We start from the raw sequence: 21,149 nt of genomic DNA, 5'->3' as shown, positions 1-21,149 counted from the left end.
AATAGCATTTAAGGTTAAGAAAGATGTACATTAAAGTACAGGATCTAGCATATGCCAGGTATTCAGCAACTATGAACTTCCTTGCCCCCTCCCCATCAGTAAAAGTTAGACCTCCTCTGTCTCCCACACAGATTTTTTTTCTGAAATTTCTTCTATCATCTACATACTTTTCTCGTGAGCTCTGGATCACACCACTTAGCTCTTTGAGAAGAAACTCCAACTCCATCTCAGAATGAACTCCTCTTTCTCTTTACTGCCTTCCTTCTGCTGCAACCTCTACTACCTGCCCTTCCTTCTGAATCCACTTTCTCTGTTACTGACACTGACATCCTTGGAATCACCAAAATGGGTGAAGCGATAACTAATTCATCCTAGAATAGGTTCAGTAGAAGTTTGGAGTTGGTCACACCTACGTGCAAATTTTAGCTCTGCAACTTACTAGCTCCATATTCCTAAGCAAATTAATATGTCTGGGGCTTTGTCCTCTCATCTGTTGGGTGAGGGTGAACATTCTTAGGAGGTAATGTTTGTGAAGGATTCTGGGTATGCAGGAACTGGTAGTTCTTACTCTTATAGCCCTCCTTCTTCTCCCTTATCCACCCCCGCCTCCCGTCTCCACTTCCTCTACTGCTTACCTCCGCTTCCCTAGCCCATCCAGGTATACACACTCTGAAGCATGTCTTGCTGCTTCTCTGCATCCCCATGCCACCAAGATAGTTGAGGCCCAGATAGATCATTTTTCATAATGGTCACCCTGTCCCTCTGGCGGTTGTGTCCAGCCTGTCCGTAGCCAGGGGCGTTGTCCAGATAGATGTGGTCAGTGATTCTCCCCAACTTATATAGTTCACTGGTGTCTCTTTGCCTCTAAGGATAATTCTTAGCAGGATGACATATATGTTCTCTATTTAGGTTCTTCCTGGTTTCTGCCCCACCTCCTATCACTCATTATTCCTTTCCCTCATGTCTACTCTATAGCCTTCATAATTCCATGGAAGTTCTCGAGCATGCCCTTCTGCTTTAGGCATCTGCCCTGTCCCTGTGTACTTTACCTTGCCTGCTAAATCCCCTCAGCCGCCTCTATCTTTACCTGTCACTCTCCTTTTTCAAAGCCTAGTTCAGGCAATTTCCTCCTCTCCTATCAACGTTGATTCCTCTCTTTTACTGTCTTCACTTCTAGCTCTGTGATAAGTAATTTTTGTTTCAAGGATTCAGATGATTGCCCCAAAGGCTTTTCTCTATATTAGACATAGTCAGGTGGAGAGAATAGGAAGGGTCCACATAGCCTGGACTCTGTAGTAGTTTCTTCTGTTCTGGGGTTTATCAGACTGACAGCCCGACACACGCACACGATCCAGTGAGCTCCTGGAGGGCACTGGCTGCCTTGTTCATCCTTGTTCTTCAGATACCGATGTGTTTAACTAATATAAACTTTGCCAGAAAAGTCTTCTCAGATGTTGAATAACAGAACTGAGTAGTTCTAGTGACTGCAGTGAAACAGGCCAAAGTTATGTTGGAACATTAACAAGAGTAGCTTATGGCCCAGCTGCTATATATAACAATATTATCTTATTCCCAACCTAGGTCTGAGAAACATCTTGCCTATTACAACAGCAAAGGTGCCAATTGTAAAGTTCTTCCATTTGAGAAGTGGTTTGGAAGTGGACATCAGTTTGTATAACACACTGGTAAGATTTTCTCTAGGCTTTTTCTTTAGGGAGATCGAGGGGAATGAATGTCTCTTAATTTACAAAATCTCAAGTAGAATTAAGCCATTTATTTTTATCTTGTTCATTCTTTTAATCATTATTTAGGAGAGCTTGCTGTATGCCTGGCAGTGTTCTGAGACTGGGGATATAACAGAGTTGTTAGTATTTATTTAAAATGAGGTCAGAGTGGCAGGTGCTTTTAGTTTGGCTTGAATTTTTTTTTTTTTTTAATATTTTATTTATTTGAGAGAGAGAGTTCATTTTGGAGTGTCTGTCTGTCTTTGGTCTTATACTTGGTTTGCTTCAGGGCTTTATTGACCTTCTCTGGACCCTGGGGGCATTCAGTTTAAATAATGCCAGGGTGAGGTGGGGGACTCTTAGCATCTGCTTAGACAGAATTATCTTAATAGCCCTTATTTCTAGGAATGTTCAGACTAAGGACATACTAACATAATGGACGTTGTGAGCTCAGATGTCATTTATAATTCTTATTATCTAGTAAGTTAATGAAGCTCAGTTTTGGAGAAAAAAATATTACTTTCAGTCTAAATGTGTTCAACCTAAAGTGAATTACAGTGTAAACCTTTTCAGAATATTCCAGCCTAAAACTTTTTCTTCTAATTGATCCCCTATAGTGTAATTTTCCTTTTAACAGGCCCTTCATAACACAAGGCTCTTATCTGCTTATTCAGCCATTGATCCCAGAGTGAAATATTTATGCTATACCATGAAAGTATTTACAAAGGTGAGTATGCTTCCTGTTGGGATTCATCAGGAAATTTCACTGCATCTTCAAACCTAGTTGAAAACATAAGTCTGTATTTTTTAAAGAACCATGGCCATGTTAAATGCTTCCTTTAACTACTTTGGGAAGCCTGCCATGGCAAGCTAAAATTTTGTCATCTTAAATTTTACATAGGATAATCTGGTCTTGCTTGTGACTGATGGTTGGGGTTTTTCTTTTGTTTCTGACACCCTTTTTGTTGGTCTTACTTGGTTTTATTGGCATATTTTAGCATTTGAAGGTGTTATTTTTATATTAATGCCCTATAGAAGCACCTTTTAGTGATAGTAGGGTAGCTGCAAATCTAGCAGAAAACACTGGTGATCTTTCCTTTGTTCCTCGTTTTCCTTCCCTCTAGATGTGTGATATTGGTGACGCATCTAGAGGCAGCTTATCATCATATGCATACACACTTATGGTGCTATATTTTCTCCAGCAGAGGAATCCACCAGTCATTCCTGTCCTTCAAGAGGTATTAGTAAAAGAAATTGTGTTTCTCATCTGTAAAGCTGGGTTGCCTTTGAGCCCTCTTCCTTCTCTAATATTCTTTGGTTCTGTAGTTAAATATTTAACTATTTTCCTACAAGTTTTTGTATCAATGCATTAAATTTGTAATCCATACTAATAGTTTAAAAATTAATTTCAGATATACAAAGGTGAAAAGAAACCTGAAATATTTGTTGATGGCTGGAATATTTATTTTTTTGATCAAATAGATGAACTGGTACGTATTTTAAGAGTAAAGATTTTTTTACATCCTTGACTAAAAGTTAGCTGTACTATGCTGTGATGTAGTGGTCAACAACTCTATTATCACTTGTTATATTTATTTATATTATGAGAGTAAAAAACTAGCATATATAGATGTTTCCTCTGAAGTTGAAAACACTTTTATTAAGCCAGGTGAGTTGCCAGGGACTGTATCTAGGATTTCTTTAATGCCTGTCAATTCCAAATGATTATGTAACTTTATTCCAAGTGAACAAATATTTGCCAAGTGCTTTTCAGAGTTTGGAAAGACTTTCGTTGAGTTCAAAGATCTAATAACCCAGGCATCATCAAGGCTCTTAAAATTTATTTCCAGATTCTTCCACAAACATGCATTCTGGGGTTTGACATTTAAAACCCTGAGCTCTCCCTATCTCGAAGTCACAGGGTAGAGATTAATAAACTCATATAAATGGTATTTTAAAATGTGAAAGAAAAGTTATATTATTATGTTTTTATTTAAATTCCAGTTAATTAAAATAAGTCCAAACTTACTCCCTAAGATACAAATGAAGATAGATATTAACACTTTACTATAGAGCATGATATCTCTTGTTCCCTTCTATTTCTAGCCCATCTATTGGCCAGAATATGGGAAAAATACAGAATCTGTTGGGCAGCTGTGGTTGGGACTTCTTCGATTCTACACAGAGGAATTTGATTTTAAAGAACATGTTATTAGCATCAGGAGAAAAAGTCTGCTTACAACTTTTAAGAAACAGTGGACCTCAAAATACATTGTTATTGAAGGTACAAATAAAATGAAACTTAAAATGGAATAGAATATAGAGTTTGAACTGTGAGGGCATTGTTTTTCATCCCTGCAGAGCTCTTGCAGATCGGCAGGGAGCCACTGGGTGGGATGGGCGGCACAGCCTCCCTGTGACTGTCCACAGCAGCACACGTGTCTCTTTCCAGCATAAAGATGTATTTTTAAGTGACCCACGTCCTCCTGTGGGGCCTCTCACCAATTCAGAAGTCTTTTGACCAGGACACATCTTTGACTTTTGTTGAACACGTACTGGAGAATACGTTTGCAGTAGCGATAAGGCAGCTTCAAAAGAGCAGGACTTTTAACACCTTCCGAATTGAGGGTGTGAAGAAAGGGCACTAAGAATAAATTTTCAAGATCCTTACTTGCTATTTATTCATGAAGGAGTTTACCTATAAGTAGTTATATATAAATTTTGATATTTCTTTTGCCCACGCTGCAGCCTTTTCTTCCATTGAATGCAAGGATCCTTGGGCCATATATGTTTGTAGTTGATTGTTTATTTGCAATTTGTGGGATTTTAATTTTAGGGACAAAATGGTGTTTAAATGCTTAAAACTGAACTGAGAATTGGCTTAAGAAATATTTTATTGATTTTAATGTTTTTAATTTTTTTAATATTCTAATTAGTTAAATGTGTGTTACTCTAGGTTATGTTTCTTTCCATCATTACTTCTGCCTACCGGCAGTATTAACACTGTGAACATTTATAAAAATAAATTCAGATCACTGTGGCTTTAGATAGGGTTTTAACTTTTTAGGATCTCATATGTCAAAAACATAGAACTTTGTTTTAAACCTTTCCATTATCACAGTGGATTCGTATGGTCTCCAGTTGTTCCTATTTTGTTTTTAATTTTTGAAGTCTCTTTATCTTTTTACATCTCATTTTTACATTACTTTCAGATGAACCTTTAGTAATAGGCTAAATCAGAAAGAACACTTTTAACCAGCTATTCTAGAATGGAGGAATTTTAGGGGTGGTGGCGGGAGCAGTGTCTATAACTGCCCAATAGCTTAATGTCATAGTGTCTCTGCTGCATTAAGCAAACAACCAAAAATACTTCCACATACACACACGTGAAAGTCACCAGAAGAAAGCATGATCAAACCTACTGGGAACTAGGAACCTACTGATGGCGGTTATTAGTGTAGGGTTATACTGAGCGAAGGCTCCTCCACTCCAGTAACCTGTTAGTGAGTCTGAATCCCGAACGGTGTGCCCCAGTTATTGTACATTGAAAAGCGTAACAGACAACCAGAAGGATGCCTCTTTTTACTTATGTACTCCTTTTGTGTATACTGTACACAAGCGGTCTTCTACTTTCTTGATCCCCAAAAAGGGTTTTGGGGGTTTTTTACTTTACTCTTCTTCAATGTTCTTAGGCATTTATTGAAATAAATATCTACACATAATATTCAAAGTATGAACTATTATGTATGTATATTAAACCATATATAAAATAGTATTTTAATTTAGAAATAGTACCTTACCTCCATTTATTTCATGAACAAGTTTTATTCAGATCTCGAATAAATCTTTGACATCAGTGTTTTTTTTTCCTCATTCCTACCACTTTCTGGGTCATCTAATAAATAATACTGCAGAACACAACATATATATATAGCTAACTAAGACTTTGAGATGCAGACCTTTAACATCATGTGGGAGTCCTTTATGAAGCTTTCACTAAAAACTGAGGTCAAGTAGCCTTTGGGACAGGTGTGTGTGTGTCTTAATTTGTCTTATAAGTGTGTTTTATGATCTCCAGGATGACTAAAGTGACCCTTAAAACACTTGGTAGTTAGAAGGAACATCCAGTACTAAAATGTTCTAAATATATTTTGACCTTTATGCTTCCCAAACTAGCACCATTAGATAATACTCGCCTAATATGTCCTCTCCAAACAATATTTTGTTGTTCAAAATGAAGCAACGCCTCATAATAGGAAGGAGTCTATACAGATTCAAATATAAAGTAACACCCTCTCTTCTGATGGACACTTTGGATAAAACACTTGACTTATATTTAGGAATCTATATTATGTAGCTGTATTACACATTTGAAACTCATTAAAAAGGCAGTCATTTAATATAGTTAACCCTTGAACAACAAGAGGTTGAACTGCACAGGTCCACTTACATGTGAATTTTTTTCAATAAATACAGTACAGTAAATGTATTTTCTCTTACAATTTTCTTAATGTTTTCTTTAGCTTACTTTATTATAAAAATGCAGTATACAATACATATACAAAATATGTATTAATCACCTATGTTATAGGTAAGGCTTCTGGTCAATGGTAGGCTGTTAGTAGTTAAGTTTTGGGGAACTCAAAAGATATGTGTGGATTTTTGACTGTGGGGGGGTTGGTGCTTCTATCCCCTACGTTGTTCAAGGGGCAACTGTACTTTCATTAATGATAAAGTATGTAACACTTCCTTCTTCTTATATACTCACTTGATGTATGAATAGTGGCATTTCCAATTTCATTATCTTTTTTGTTCTCATTAATTTTCTTTACTTAGATCCCTTTGATTTGAATCATAATCTTGGAGCCGGATTATCAAGGAAAAGTAAGTTGCTTTGTTTTATAAATGTTAATGCGATCCCTTTTCCTTTTAGTCCATCTAATTGAGCACTTACTCTTTTCTTCTTAGTGACAAATTTTATAATGAAAGCATTTATTAATGGTAGAAGAGTATTTGGTATTCCAGTCAAAGGATTTCCAAAGGACTGCCCCTCAAAAATGGTAAGTGTCTATTAGAAATACCAAAAAAACCAAAAAAAAGGTGCTTTATTAATTTGTACATAACACACCGGTAATACATACCCTGAAAGTCTGGTGAGTCTAGCCAAGATAAACAATTGCAAGACAAAGTAATTCCTAACAACCTTTTTTTCAGCATCCCAGTTCTGAGGCCATTTTTATCAGGAGAAAAGGGAGAAACAGCCGGAAGTGGAATTTGGGTGGGAAGATTAGTCACTGGTGCTGCTGCTTTGCCTTGGTAACGCATGTAGATAGCATCGCTGTCCCACCAGCATTCAGCTCCGGGCCAGCCTCTGCCAAGTCCAGCTTGCATGTAGCTCAGGGTCCTCCACCCTCCTCATATGAAGTCTAGATTTTTCAGTCGACTTGCAGAGTAATACATTTCTTAATGGGACTGGGAGAGAGACCACGCTCACTGTGCTAGCAAGCTCACTGGTGTCATATAACCCGACACTCAAAATTCGTATGGAACTGGACTCATTCAAAACAAAACAAAAGTGCGCTGTAAAAATTCCCTTCAGTGAGAGCAAAGGGAGTTAGGAACTAGAGGGCTTTCTGTTAAAGTTATTTTTTCCTACATTAGTTTTCTTAATCAAGACTTTTTAAATGAACCTTAAGTGTATGGGTATGCATTCAGCATTGGTTCACATCTGTGCATCTAGTTTTTGCTGGATATGCTATGGCTGTCTTCTACACCAAGGGTTCTGAAATTTGTTCCTACAGATCACCTTGGGGATTTTGTTAAAATGCAGATCTGATTGAGGAGCTCAGGATGGGGACCAAGACTTGCATTTCTTACAGGCTCCCAGGTGGTGCTGATACTTCTGGTCCTCACCTTGATTTCACTGGCAAGGAGGCTTCAGTCCAGACATTGTCTTTCCTTTCTTCTGATATTTTTCTCCAGAAGCCACAACAAACAGAATAACACATAGCTTCTTCCTTTTTCTCTGTATATGTAATGCAGATCATATTCCTCAGTTTATTGGGTTTTAGCCTTTTCATTTTATGAGAAAGCGAAGCCTTTGAACCTGACCTCAGCCTCCCCCAGGTCCTGGGAAAGCCGACTCATGGGTATGTGTGATGCTCTTGGGTAGAAGTGTCTTGGAAAAACAGGCTCCTTTTGTGGTTAGGTTAAACCATGGTCTGCATGATGAAAAAGAATAAACCAACATGAATTTCGATAAAACTATCCTGAAGTAAACCTCTTAATGGTCATAGATTTTGGAATTAAATAGTATAATAATCATTAAAAAGAAGGTCTCTGATCGATATCTGGTTAGTTTTTGTGTTTTGATCTCACATTAATAATTCATACTTTTCTATATTTATGTTCTGCTAGGAGTACTTTTTTGATCCAGAAGTGCTAACTGAAGGAGAGCTGGCCCCAAATGATAGATGTTGCCGAATTTGTGGGAAAATTGGACACTTCATGAAGGACTGTCCTATGAGGAGAAAGTAAGTCAGTGTTCAAAAGGGGTGGTTTCATTTTTACTCTCTTATTGTACCAGTTTTTAAATGAGGTTCTATTGTAACAGAGAATAAACTTGTATTAAATCCAGCAGTTCTCAGATAAATGATTTTTCACAATGAAAATGAAGTGATTTAAAACATGCATTTAAGCGCAGATGACCAGATGTCCCTCAGGTGTACAGATAACAGTCTTCCAGGCCTGCTCCCCTTTCCTCATTTTGGTCACTGCCCCAGTTGCTACTCAGCCATTTGGTCACCAGCCTCTCCAACAGGGATGGAAGAAGAAACGAGCAAAGTAAAATGGGCTCTTCAGGACATCAGTTATACTTCCAGTGTACAGTAATGGGGCTGTACCAGACTCACGTACAGTTTATTGCTAGATAGAACCCTTCACTTGTGCGCAGTTCAACCCTTAATGATTGCTGTGGTGACCCACTCACTTTGGTCAGCATGCTTGCTTCTCGTGATGTTTGCGGGAGGTGGGACTGGGGGTGGGGGGCAGTGCTGGTTGCTTGATGGTGTGGTGGTCTTAATTGAACAATAATACTCTCATTTAAAAACATGCTCTTAAAACAAGGCACCATCTGGAATTTGAAGCTCTTATTTAGTACTTTGGTTTTGTATTCAAATAATAGTCACTGATCATGTAGAGCAAGAAAGAAACATTTTCAACATTTTAAGAATATAAATCTCCTTACAATCCTTGTTCCCTTGTGAACTGAAGGTTCCACGTCTCAAATTTCTAGTGCCTAGTAAAGAATGGCCCACAAGAGTTGCAAGAAATCACCCCAAGGATCATTGGAGTTTCATTACATCCATATCACAGTAGGTACTGGACCAAGGAGTTCCACTAACTGCAAACACTGCTTTTATGGCACTAGAGTAGTTGTGAAAATCAAAAAGAAAAACTATACCATCACCCTGAGGTTGCTTCTTGAAAGAGGAGACGGACTTCAATTTGTTAAATTCTTTGATACTTCTATCTCTGGTTATCTCCCAAACCTGGAGCGCCCTTAATATCTTGTCAGGTTTCTGTTTAGATTTTTCCTACCGGTGTTATATCATCTTCTAGAGTGAGGCGACGGCGTGATCAGGAAGATACCCTGAACCAAAGATACCCTGAGAACAAAGAGAAGAGAAGCAAAGAGGACAAAGAAATTCAGAACAAGTACACAGAGAGGGAGGTGTCGACAAAAGAAGATAAGCCCATGCAGTGCACACCTCAGAAAGCCAAGCCAGTGAGGGCAGCTGTCGACCTGGGCAGAGAGAAAATTCTCAGGCCACCGGTGGAAAAATGGAAGAGACAGGATGACAAAGACTTAAGAGAAAAACGTTGTTTTATTTGTGGAAGAGAAGGGCACATTAAAAAGGAATGCCCCCAATTTAAAGGCTCTCCAGGTATGGATACCGGTCATACCTCGATGTTTGCACTCACATCTCAAGGGAAATCTCTTTTTTAGAGTTTAGAGTTCTTTACTCTTTTAGTTATATTTATTTCTTTAACAGATCGACTTACTGAAAAAGATTTTAAGAAAGTGAACCCACCCCCTTTAATTCAGATCCTCTTATATGTCTTTAAACGTATTCCCAATTTCATTGAGAGGTTTATAGAAGTCACTTGGTTGACTTTTCTAAGATTATCAATGAATGGAAAACCCAGTCATCCACAGTGCCTATAAAATGTAGCCTATGTGACCAGAAAATAAGCTGCCACTTGAGCTTCACTTCTCAGTATGTGCACTTTTGAAACTGAAGCACTGACTGGCCAAGGCGGGGGGAGGGGGGGAGTAGCTAAATTATCTCAGGACACCAAGCTGTGCATAGTGAGCCACTTGTACTTTTGTTTGAATATGTACATGCACATGCCTAGAAAAGGGACCCGAAGGAACTCTGTGACACAGTTAGGGTGGTTCTAGCTGCAGAAGAGGATTATGGAGTACATAATAGTACAGTAATAGTTTCCTGCAGCAACTGTGATTATTCTTACGATGAGGAAAAATACATTATCAGTCCATAGTTGAATATCATCCATACGTCCCATTCCTTTGAGTTGTTGGATCTGCATTGACCCTTTCTATTAAATGGGTAAAGTGTCCACTGTGAGCACCTTTTTAACAGATGGTTAAGCGTGAAGGTACCTTCTCTGTGTATGAGAAGTTAGGATTTACAAAGCAGTTTATACACTCTCACTTTGTTTCTCAGAACAAACCTGTGAGAGTGGATGGAATTTGATTGGCATAGGAAAGAAACCCGGCGAAGTCATTTTTTAGATTCCTGTCCTCAATTGTATATGTGTATGGATGGTGTAACAGAGTCAGCACTGACGACAATTCCCTTAAAACTCTCCACTGTTCATCGTTCCTGGAACACTAGTACCTCTCTTCCATTTTATTATATCATAGCAGCAATATAGTATCTCTTTTTTTAAAGACAAAATTTTTAGAGCACTTATTCTTATTTTTTTTTAAAAAAGGAGCTTTATATGGAATGAAGTATATTTTTAAATTATTTAATTATTGGTTTTAAAATAGGACTTCAGTGTTTATGGAAGATACAGCTTGCCCTACTTCTAAGCAACTCCGACAAATGTAAATCAAGCTTTTTTTACCCTGACATGGGACATAGACCAGATCTTTTATGATTATAAGAGGAATATGTATTTAAGAGAAATTAAAATAATAGCCAGAGCTAACATTCATGGGGTGCTTACTATGAGTCAGGCACTATTTTAAGTACTTTACGCAGGCAGTCTCATCTAATTTTCTCCCCAGCCCCATGAGATGGTGGTATTGGTAATCCCAGTTGACAGATGAGGAAACTGGAAGTAGTATAGATCAGATATAATGAAGTTCTACCAAAGTTATTTTTGTAGACCATTATGGAGAACTGGCGGTCTGTGTTTACTCGTAGCACGAAGCACATTATCGCGTCCCTCTTGGGTACAGCACAGCGGTGAAGGGAGGCCCCAGCATTCCCCCAGCTTTGATGGATTTCTTCCTCCTCGCTGGTAGCGAGGTTTAAGTTGTCTACTAGTGAAGCTGTCAAAACAGAGCAGTGCTTCTGGAAGGCTGCAGGGGCACCAGCAAATCAAGGAGAGCCAGGGGTATCCTGTGGCGGGAGGCTGGGTATTATCAAACCTAAAGAAAAGCAATAGAATCTTGGATTCCTCAGAATGCAGTATTTACACATTAAATCAAGTAGTCACTATATCCTAAAAGTAAAATAGGAAAGGAGGAGTGGGGCTAGAATATGGGGCATTTCCTCCAGTAGCAAGTCAAAATACTCAGTTGCTTCTTCCTATGGAAAAATTATGCTGCCCCCTCTCATTTCTTCAAATATGTTATTATTTTGTCCACACAATATACTGAGTGGAGCTTCTGTCCTATCCACGGAAAATTGTTCTGTGGAAGTTTGAAAACAGGGCTACTGCTTTCATTTTAAAGTGAGAACAAAATGCTAATTTTTTTCTCAGGTGTGTCTAAATCAGATTGTGTATTTGGATCCCCTTCTTCACCTAGCCCCTTGAGACCAACTGGCACATTTGCTCAGGTAAACGTAGCTCACACCTGAGCAGGAAGCCCTGGGGTCATCTGTCTGTGCAGCGAACACTTACTGAGTGCCAGCAGCTCTGCGCCAGGCCCTCCGCGAGGTGCTGGGCAGCCCCCGGCCCTGCCCTCCTTCCTCTGGCTAACCCGCCTGGCTCCTCTCTCTGCCCTCAGTGCAGCGTGTGCTGAGGCTTGCTATGTTCCGGGTGGCAGGGCGTGCTTTAAGGATTCCTGAGTCTCTGTCTTGCTTTTCAATTAACTTGCAAAGTTCTGCCTTCCACGTGCCTAATTTCGGCCCTCCTTGGATATGGTTACCGTTTTAAGGCTGTTTTCAAATGCTCTTCCTTTCGATTTTGTAAACCAGTCTATTTCGTTTTTTAGGCAGTGCTTTTACATGAAGACAAAAAGAAACAAAAAACAACTATATTTTTGAGTCCCCAGTCAGGTATGTGGGTTTTAAAAAAAAAATGTGTGTTATTTTATTTACTGCATAGTTTACCACATGCCTTTTGAGATGCTTCCTTTGAGTAAGTGGTTTTAACAGGGACTGGACATCACAATCACTCGGGGAACTTTTAAAAATACAGTTGCCCTGCCCCCACCTTTACTTCCTAAATCCAGTTCTTCAGTGGTTAGGCTTGGGCCTGCGTATCTTTTAAGTGTTCTAAGGTGATTCCTATACCATCCCTGAGCAGGAACCACGGTCTTTAATTATTTGTTCCTCTTTCACACTTTTTCTTTCTGCTTTGAAATTGCCACTGTCTTGTCAGCAGTGTGTTCTCCTCATGAGACTATTTGCCATGTGCCAAAGTAAGGAAAGAAAGAAATTGTTGGCCTGAACTCCACTCTCTCTGTCTCTCAGCTACGCCGTTTATTCATTCCTTCAACAAGTACTTATTAAGCCACCACCACCCCTGGCCAGCCCCAAGTGCAGGGTATGAGCCTAAACACTGGCGATACAGCAGTGAACCAGCAAAGCCCCTGCTCTCATTCACTCTACATTCTTGTCAGAAGAGGTGCGGACTTCTGATGGCAACAAGTGCTGAGGAATACAAAGCAGGAAAAGGGAATGCTGGGTAGGGAGGTGGCCGTTCTGTTAAGCAACATTTATGCAAAGAATCAAATCAAGGAAGGGGCAAGTCAGGGGAAGTTGGAGGTAGACCGTTACCACAGAACTAAAAACCACTGTTGTACCCTGGCGTCACTGCAGGGCGGGAGCAGGGAGGGGCATGGTAGGAGGCCAGGTCAGGGTAGGTGGCTGTGGATTATGAGGCACCTTGCGCACTGGCCGGATTGGATTTCTTTCTGCCTGTGAGATGGACGGCTGTTGGAGGGTTTGGAGCAAAGGAAGTATAATCTGAATTCTGTTGCAGAAGGTTCCTTGTGGCTGCTGTGAGGCAGTGAGGGTGGCGACAGACCCATAAGGAGGCTCCTGAGAGAGCTCAGGGGAGAAATGGTGCCGGCTTACACTCGGGTGGGAGCAGAGGGGCTCGTGAGGACTGGTCGTGTTCTGGATATTTGGAAGGTGGCACCAATGTGGGTTGTCGCTGGGTTAGATGATGACATAGGACAAAAAATGAACCCAAGATGAGCAACTGGAAGAATGGAAGTGGGATTTCTTGTATTGAGAAAGACTCAGGAAGAGCAGATTTTGGGAAGAAAGAGAGTCCAGTTGTAGCCATGTCCGTTTAGGAGACTGCTAGATGTCCGGGTAGAGATGCCGGGTAGCCAGCGGGATGTACGAGCTAGGTGTTTAGAGCAGAGGTCCAGGCTGAAGACCAAGACCTGAGTATTTTCAGTGTAAAAATAGTGTTCGAAGGCCTGGGTAGGAATGGGGTCACCTAGAAAGTAATGCAGAAAGAAAAAAGAACATTTAAAGACTCAAAATAAATAAGACAGAAGATGGTCAGTGAGGGAACAGGGTGGCAAGAGAGCTGGCTCCTGGAGTCAAGAGCTGGCTGTAAGGACAAGGGTCCTCAGAGAGGGCTTGACCATTCATGGGCATCGCCGCTGCGAAGTCTGGTGCGGTGTAGACTGCACTGTAAGCATTGCATTTGGCAGTGCTCAAGTCATGAGGGACTCTGAAAAGAGCCATCCCTCTGGAGTGGAGGGACAGAAAGCTGACTGCAGGGGTTTCTGGCAAGAAGTGCTGGAAGGGGAACTGTGGGCAACCGAACCTCACACCATCCCCACCTGGCCCACAGGCCTGTGCACAGATGCTCAGAGGGAGGCCAAACCGGGAGGCTCTGCCTTTCTCCGGTGTTTTGAGAATGCTTTTGAGTCGGGAAAGGGGAGGGAAAAGGAAAAACAAAGTAACTGAGGAACTTTTTCAGCTTTTTTTAGTAAGAAGGGATGAAACTCTAAACTCGATAACAAATATTCTGAGTTCCAGCCTGCAGACACCCTTAGTAACTTTGCTTAGTCTCTCTCTCTCTCTCTCTCTCTCAGACACCCTTAGTAACTTTGCTTAGTCTCTCTCTCTCTGTGTCTCTCTTATTCAATAAGGTAGGCTTAAGAAGGGAAATTATATAAGCAAATAGAGCATGTGTAGTCTTTTTAACTTGATTGTACAGTTTATGAGAAAGGTTTCTGAAATTTTTTTAAAAACTTCACTGATAAAACTTGACATTTTTGTATGTAGTGTAAAACAACCCACATATTTTATGATCAGCTTTTACATATTGTATGTTATTGCTGATGTGCAAACACTGTTTGTTTTTAGCTTGGAGAGATGCTGTGTTGGTTAGAATGTGAAGAGACGAAGCTGTCTCTGCTGTCAGTTATTGAGAAATAGCACTCCCAACCCCTAGAGCCTTGTAGGTCCCAAAGTAGAGAGAGCGCTTCCCTGCTTTTACCAGCTTGGTCTGAGATAAGCCAGGGCGCAGTGATCTCACCCTGGGAAAGCTCCGAAAGCTCCCAGCAAGGAATGTTTGATTGTCTCTACTCTGAATGTTGTTAACAAGAGAAAAATAAATGAAATTGTTAACTTATTTAGCTACTTCCGTTTCTGTCAGTATGGAGATGAAGTATCTCAAGTATATACAGTAATCTAGGAATAGGCATTTATTTTTATGCTATGTGAATTTCAGGATTTTTTTTTTTTTAATGATTGGAGAAAACATTTAAAGTGGCATCAGATCTCTTAACAATTACAATTTAAGAGGCATGGGCATTAGGTTGGTATAGAGTGAGGTCAGATGATTCAAAGAGAAAGAACCAGAAATCTTCAGAGAAGTACCACACTTACCTAAAAAGGGAACGGTGGACATAAAGGTAGAGACGCAGGAAGCTCTATGAGAAAATGCGGGAGCAGCTGTTTGTCATTGTTCTCAGTAGAATGCATGGACGGATGTAAAAACAAGAAAAGTTCTAGTGGGAAAACCCCCCAAATCCAATAGAAGTGAAATGAGACTGGGGCCCTATTGTGAGACGATTTGATTGACAGCGAGAGCGACCATGAAAGACAGAGGAAGAGGCTGACAGGCTGCCTCTGAAAGCCAAGTACAGGGAACAGACTCCTCCGCAGTGTGTGCGGTTGCTTCCCGTAGATCCTCTGAGAGTTTGAGGGTCACAGAATTGTACCATATGTAAACAAGCCAAAAGAGTGTTGTTTTTACAAGCTTCAGCCTTGAAGAGATATTTCCAGAACATTACACAGAGGAAAAATACCGATCCTTGCTTAGTCGAGATGTTCCTTTTGCCAAGGGTAGGGTGTGGAAGAACATGGCCTCTGCCGTCACATTGCAGGATATGATTTCTAGCTTTGTGAGCTTGAAAAACCTGCTTACGCTCCACTTGACTCAGTTTCCTCATCTGTTACAAGGGGATAATAATACCTGGCTTGTAGGAATGTTGAGAAATCCATGTAAAAGCACTTAGAACAGCACCTGCACGTAGCAGCAGAGCAGAGGTTTGTAGGGTGGTGCTACATGGATGCTCCTGCACGGCGTCCGTCGCGTGGCTCCTGCTAAAGGCCTTACACTTCTTGAAAGTAGGAATCTATTATAATTTTCTAAATTTTTTTTAAGTGGGGGAAGAATACAGATGTTGGACATCTGGACATATACCTGGAAATGGCATTATCAACTGACAATAAGGATTTCTGTAATGCCTTCTGTGTCAAAGACTTACATATTTATAAATATTGTCAGCAACTGTAAAACTTAAAGCTTGAATTTACTACAGAAGAAAAATTATTACAACAAACATACCCACTTTATACCAGGGAAAAAAAGAAAATATTTATGGGTGGTTAAAATCTATCTTAATTAAACTCCTCAATCAACAACTGTTAAGACTTGTCAGAGGTATCCACAATAAATTTACCCAAATTGTCTATATTATATATCTGAAATATGTTTCAATTGTAGATAGTATTAAATTTCCCGAGAGCTCTTCTTTTCCACGGTACTAAATATGTGACACACGGGTGGTTTCCTGTCAGTAGGACAGCCCCTATTCTCTCCCATTAGCCATATTGACCTCAGGCAAGAGACCTGCTTTCTCTGAGCTCCAGATGTCTCATGTAGAGAAGGGCTGTAGCCCCATTTATCTCATCAGATCCTGAGATTAAAGCACTCAGCCCATAATAAGCCAAGTTCTCTTTCCTGATCCCTCCTGCTCCATTCCTTTCTACTGGGCTACATATAGTCCCTTACTCCCAAATGAGAGAGTAGTGAATAGAAGATTCCATGAATTTCCTTGTTCTTCATTGTGACTCCCCTCTCCCTCATACACAGCTGACACAGTGCCTTCGATGTTTAGTGAGTTTTACTGATCAGAGGTATATTCATTTTGAAAGAATAAAGACTGAGTGGGAGGAGGGTCAAGAATAAGAGCTTTCAAATCAGACGTACTTGAGTTTTGAAATACAGCCCAACCATCTGCTGGCTTTTCAGCCTCTGTCAAGTTACCAAACCTCTCTGTGCCTCAGTTTCCTTATCAATAAATTGGGGCTGACACCTCAGGACAGTTATAAGGATTAATTTCCTATACATAAAGCCCTTTTCACAGCATCTGGCACATAGTATTCCTCAGCAAGTTATCACTGCCTTGTTACTGGTGTAAACAGTCTCCTGCCTCACTGTTACCTCCCTCTTGTTCTAATAGGACAAATATATCATGGAAATTTGTAACAAAATAGGAGTATGTGGAGGTTGTAGAACCATAGTCCACCGGTTTTCATGCATCAGTGAATTACTCTGGTTTACATAATAATTTATTCAGAATGAGAATCTCAAAAAAACTAACATTTCCCTATTCCTTATGCCTCCCCCTTTTTGCAAAGAAAGTTATATTTCAAAAAAAACTACGTCTGTCTCTTCATTTATTCCATTTTAATCTCATAGTTTGATATCCTAAAAACTGGAGATGTTGTAAGAGATTGATGCTATCTTTACTCCCTCATGATGATGTACATATACTATTACAATTTTTTTCCTTGACCAGAATTTAAAAGCCTAACTAATTAAAAAAAAAAAAAAGTGATCTTTATGATAGTAAATTTAAAATAACAGAAATGGGGTGCCTGGTTGGCTCAGTTGGTAGAACGTGCAATTCTTGATCTCAGGGTTGTGAGTTCAAGCACTGTATTGGGTGTAGGGATTACTTAAACTCTTTAGTAAAAGGGCGCCTGGGTGGCTCAGTCGTTAAGCGTCTGCCTTTGGCTCAGGTCATGATCTCAGGGTCCTGGGATTGAGCCCCACATCAGGCTCTCTGCTCCGCGGGAAGCCTGCTTCTCCCTCTCCCACTCCCCGGCTTGTGTTCCCTCTCTCGCTGTGGGTCTCTCTCTGTCAAATAAATAAAATCTTAAAAAAAAAGAAAGAAAAAAAATCTTTAGTAAAATAAAATAACAGAAATACCTTTGTAAACAATATAGGAAGACCTTGTTATCATTGAGTACAGATCATTCTTTTTGATACCCTTCTTGATATTCCAGTATATGAACATACCATTATTTATTTAATCATTACTTATTAATGGACTAGCTACTTTCAAATATTTGGTATATCAGTATCCTCCAAAACTTTTTTGCTCTCATATTCTTCCCTCAAAATGTAGAAAGCCCATATATCTCGTATATTTTTAAGTTGATATCAAAATTTTTCATCGAAATTGCAAAGCATATAATCCCTGAGTTTTTTTTAAATAAATGTTGACATTTCAAAATAAAACTTACCAACGCTTAAACGTATCAAATGAAATTAATATGTCACTACTTTATCATACACACTACCATTCATTTACAGCTCCGTAATAGGCAGAAATTTTACATCATTTTACTTTCCTCCTTGAATTCCTTTGTTTTACTTCCATCTTAAGTTGGTATGTTTTTATCATTATATATTTCAAGCATTTTAGGGGCGCCTGGCTGGCTTAGTGGGTAGAGCATGTGACTCTTGATCACGGGGTTGTAAGTTCGAGCCCCACTTTGGGTACTGAGATTACTTAAAAATAAAATCTATTTTTAAAAAAAAGATTCAAATTCAAGCATTTTATTGATCAGCCTATCCTCCTTATCATAAACAAAAATATTTATATAAATTGGATTTTTTAAGCTTTTTATCAAAATGTAAAAATTTCTTCTAAATTGGGTTTTTGCATTAGAATATATAAATTAAAACAAATGTAACAATTTTTCATTAAAAATTAGTGAAAGAGATTTTTCTTTTTATGCTTACATACTGAAAATGACTGCCATTTAATGAAATAGATGGGATTTTCCCCATGCAGTCATGTATTTTTGGATCAATACTACAGGAATGAAACAGTGTTCCTTATCATTTCTTTTTTGTTTTTATAGTTGGTAAACATCAAGAAACCCCAGTAGTCTTTATGACAGCATATTAAAAATAATAGATACGCTTTCTTTGGAAATGGAAGATGTATTACAACAGTGTCACTCAGTTATTGCCATTCCTTTTTAAACTAAATGACCAAAAATCACATAGTAATGAATCATCAGGAATTATCTGTGATGAACATCAGCTATCAGTGTAATTTTACGAAAGCTAAAAATTTGGAATTTTTATTAGATACCAGCATGTCGTTTGCCTTCCTGCCTCCTCAGGTTTTTTCCCAGAGCCATGTACCACATTAAGATTTGGATGAGTAGGAAACATGCCTCTCTTTTATAAAATAGGAGGAGGATTGTGAAAGGAAGACCAGTGTGCCTCCTGAGAACCAGCCCAAAACCTTGGCCACAGAGGCATTCTCTGAAAGAATCAAGGTAGACATGAGGCACTGCAGTCAAGTCCCCTAAAGCTCCCTGTCCGCTCATCCTGTTCAGTTGGCTCAGGAATACACGTACCCAAGTTTGAAGACCACTGTTTATGTCAAACACCACCAGGCATATTTGCCTAGTTATTTCCTCAGGATAAATTCCTAGTCAGTAGAATGATAGGTTAAAAAGTACGCACCTTCTGACAATGATGCCGGCAATGCCAACGGGATTGTTGACCACCCCAGAGAGTCCTGACTGCCTGCTTCCCAGACCCTCACTTCATGGGAATAGTCTTTTGCCCATTGGCTTGTATTCTCTGTTGAAGTCTCCTGTTTTTCACATGTTTTCATCTGTATTTCTTCATGTTTCTATCTATATATTTTTTAATGAGGGTATTCATCTTTGTTTTTCTCTCTTTCCACATAGAAATCCATTCATGCTTTGTCAAATGTGTTCTGTCCTTCACCACCACCACTCCAGTTTATCATTCTTTCAGCCTCATTTACGATTTGTTTTGCCATATAGACAGTTTGTTGCTTGTTTGTTTTAGTAGTTTCATCTAGCCAACTCTTAGGTGATTTCAAGTCATGCTTATAGAGTTTTATAAATTTCATGTTCTTCCCCCAGATTACATAAAAATTCATCCATGTTTGATTTCTAGTGGGTTTACTTTTTTACATGCACATTTTTATATGAAATTTCTTCAGGTATGATGAGATTTATTTTTTTATATAGGGGATGTAGTAATAAGACTATTAGTACTGTTCTTAGAAAAGAGTGGTTTCCTAACATGTTGGGAAAAATATATAGATACAAATAGAACTCATCTACTAGAGAACTGACATTTTTTTTCTCATTTTCTTCTCAATCTTTTTTCAATAAAAGATCATTAAGATGGTTGAAGTCTCCTTTGACTACCATCCCAGACCCATTCCTTCGTGTCCCCTCCACCCCAGAGGCATCTGTTATTATGAGTTCAGATGTTCTTCCAGTTCTTTTTTTAAACTTACATATGTACCCTTTAACATATGTATCCTTGGTGAATTTTTTAATTTGAATGATGTATTATACTGTATAATAAGAATGTTTTACACCCTTTCTCATATCTATTTAATGTAGTGATTTTGAAATTTATATATATTGCTATATAGAGATTTAGTTTTATTTTCTTTCCAGTATTCCATCTATGAATACAGAATATATTATCCATTACTAGCACATGAGCATTTAGATTGCATTTGGTTTTTTGCTATTATAAACAGTGCTGTAGTGAACATTCTTGTCTGAATCTCCTTGAGCATGTACGAGAGATTCTATAGTTTGTGTATCTAGAAGTCAGCCTATTAAGTCATAGCATATGTGCATTTTCAACTTAGATTATCATCAGTTATTGGTTGAAATAATTGCCACTTCCGCCAGCAGTGTTTATTTTTGCAAATTTGATGGGTGAAAAATACCTTGGTGTTGTTCTAATGTATATTTTCTTGAGTCTGGTGATGCTGTTATATGTTTATTAGCCAGTTGGAGTTATTCTTCTGTGAATTCCCTGTTCATATCATTTGCCCATTTTACATGTTTGTTGACCAGTTGGAGTTCTGTAAAAATCCCTATTCCTCGTTTGCCTATTCTCCTGTTGCATTATCATTTCCTTAATTTGTAAGTGTTCTTCATTTTTTCTGAATACTCCTTTATTATATACATTCCAGATATCTTCCTCCAGTATATCTTGTCTTTCAACTTGTGTCTGTTGCCACTCCAAAGTTTTAAATTTTGAGATAATCAAGGATGGATTTTCCATGGTTAGTTTTCATGGTCATGTAGCTCAATGATTTTAGGGTCATCTTTAAGAAATTCTTCCCTGAGTTCATAAAGCTACCCATCTATAGTTTCTTCCAATAGCTTTAAAACTTTATTTTTTTTCGGTTTAGATCTTTAACGCATCTGGATTGTAAAGTACGAGGTGTAGTGATCTAAACTTTTTGTCCCTGGAATGATAAGTCTATTCTCAATGCTTTGGGCAGTCCAGAATATCAAAGATTTGTTGCCTGTAGACCACTCAAGGCTCTAGGGTATAAATACCAAAGGAGAGTGCTTTGCTTCTTCCTGATAT

At 38.9% G+C, this 21,149-nt stretch overlaps 1 protein-coding gene across 8 annotated transcripts in view; it reads left to right on the top strand.

Moving 5' to 3' along the window:
- Positions 1-21,149, top strand: part of TUT7 (terminal uridylyl transferase 7) — a 66,527-nt gene that overhangs the window by 42,499 nt on the left and 2,879 nt on the right. For 5 of the 8 annotated variants that reach the window (XM_035024422.1, XM_035024424.1, XM_035024423.1 and 2 more), the window contains 11 exons: positions 1,582-1,685; positions 2,362-2,451; positions 2,849-2,962; positions 3,137-3,214; positions 3,831-4,008; positions 6,561-6,608; positions 6,693-6,784; positions 8,142-8,257; positions 9,345-9,670; positions 11,745-11,821; positions 12,199-12,262. In XM_035024422.1, coding sequence (XP_034880313.1) covers positions 1,582-1,685; positions 2,362-2,451; positions 2,849-2,962; positions 3,137-3,214; positions 3,831-4,008; positions 6,561-6,608; positions 6,693-6,784; positions 8,142-8,257; positions 9,345-9,670; positions 11,745-11,821; positions 12,199-12,262 — 1,287 coding nt within the window. Of the gene's footprint in view, positions 1-1,581; positions 1,686-2,361; positions 2,452-2,848; positions 2,963-3,136; positions 3,215-3,830; positions 4,009-6,560; positions 6,609-6,692; positions 6,785-8,141; positions 8,258-9,344; positions 9,671-10,474; positions 12,263-21,149 lie in introns of those variants that run through there. The other 3 variants (XR_004682771.1, XR_004682770.1, XM_035024425.1) reach the window with 3 other exon arrangements.

Source organism: Mirounga leonina, unplaced genomic scaffold (genome assembly GCF_011800145.1).
Source record: "Mirounga leonina isolate KUSES-001 unplaced genomic scaffold, KU_Mleo_1.0 Mir_179, whole genome shotgun sequence".
Lineage (NCBI taxonomy): Eukaryota > Metazoa > Chordata > Mammalia > Carnivora > Phocidae > Mirounga > Mirounga leonina.
This window is presented reverse-complemented; position numbering and strand designations above follow the sequence as displayed.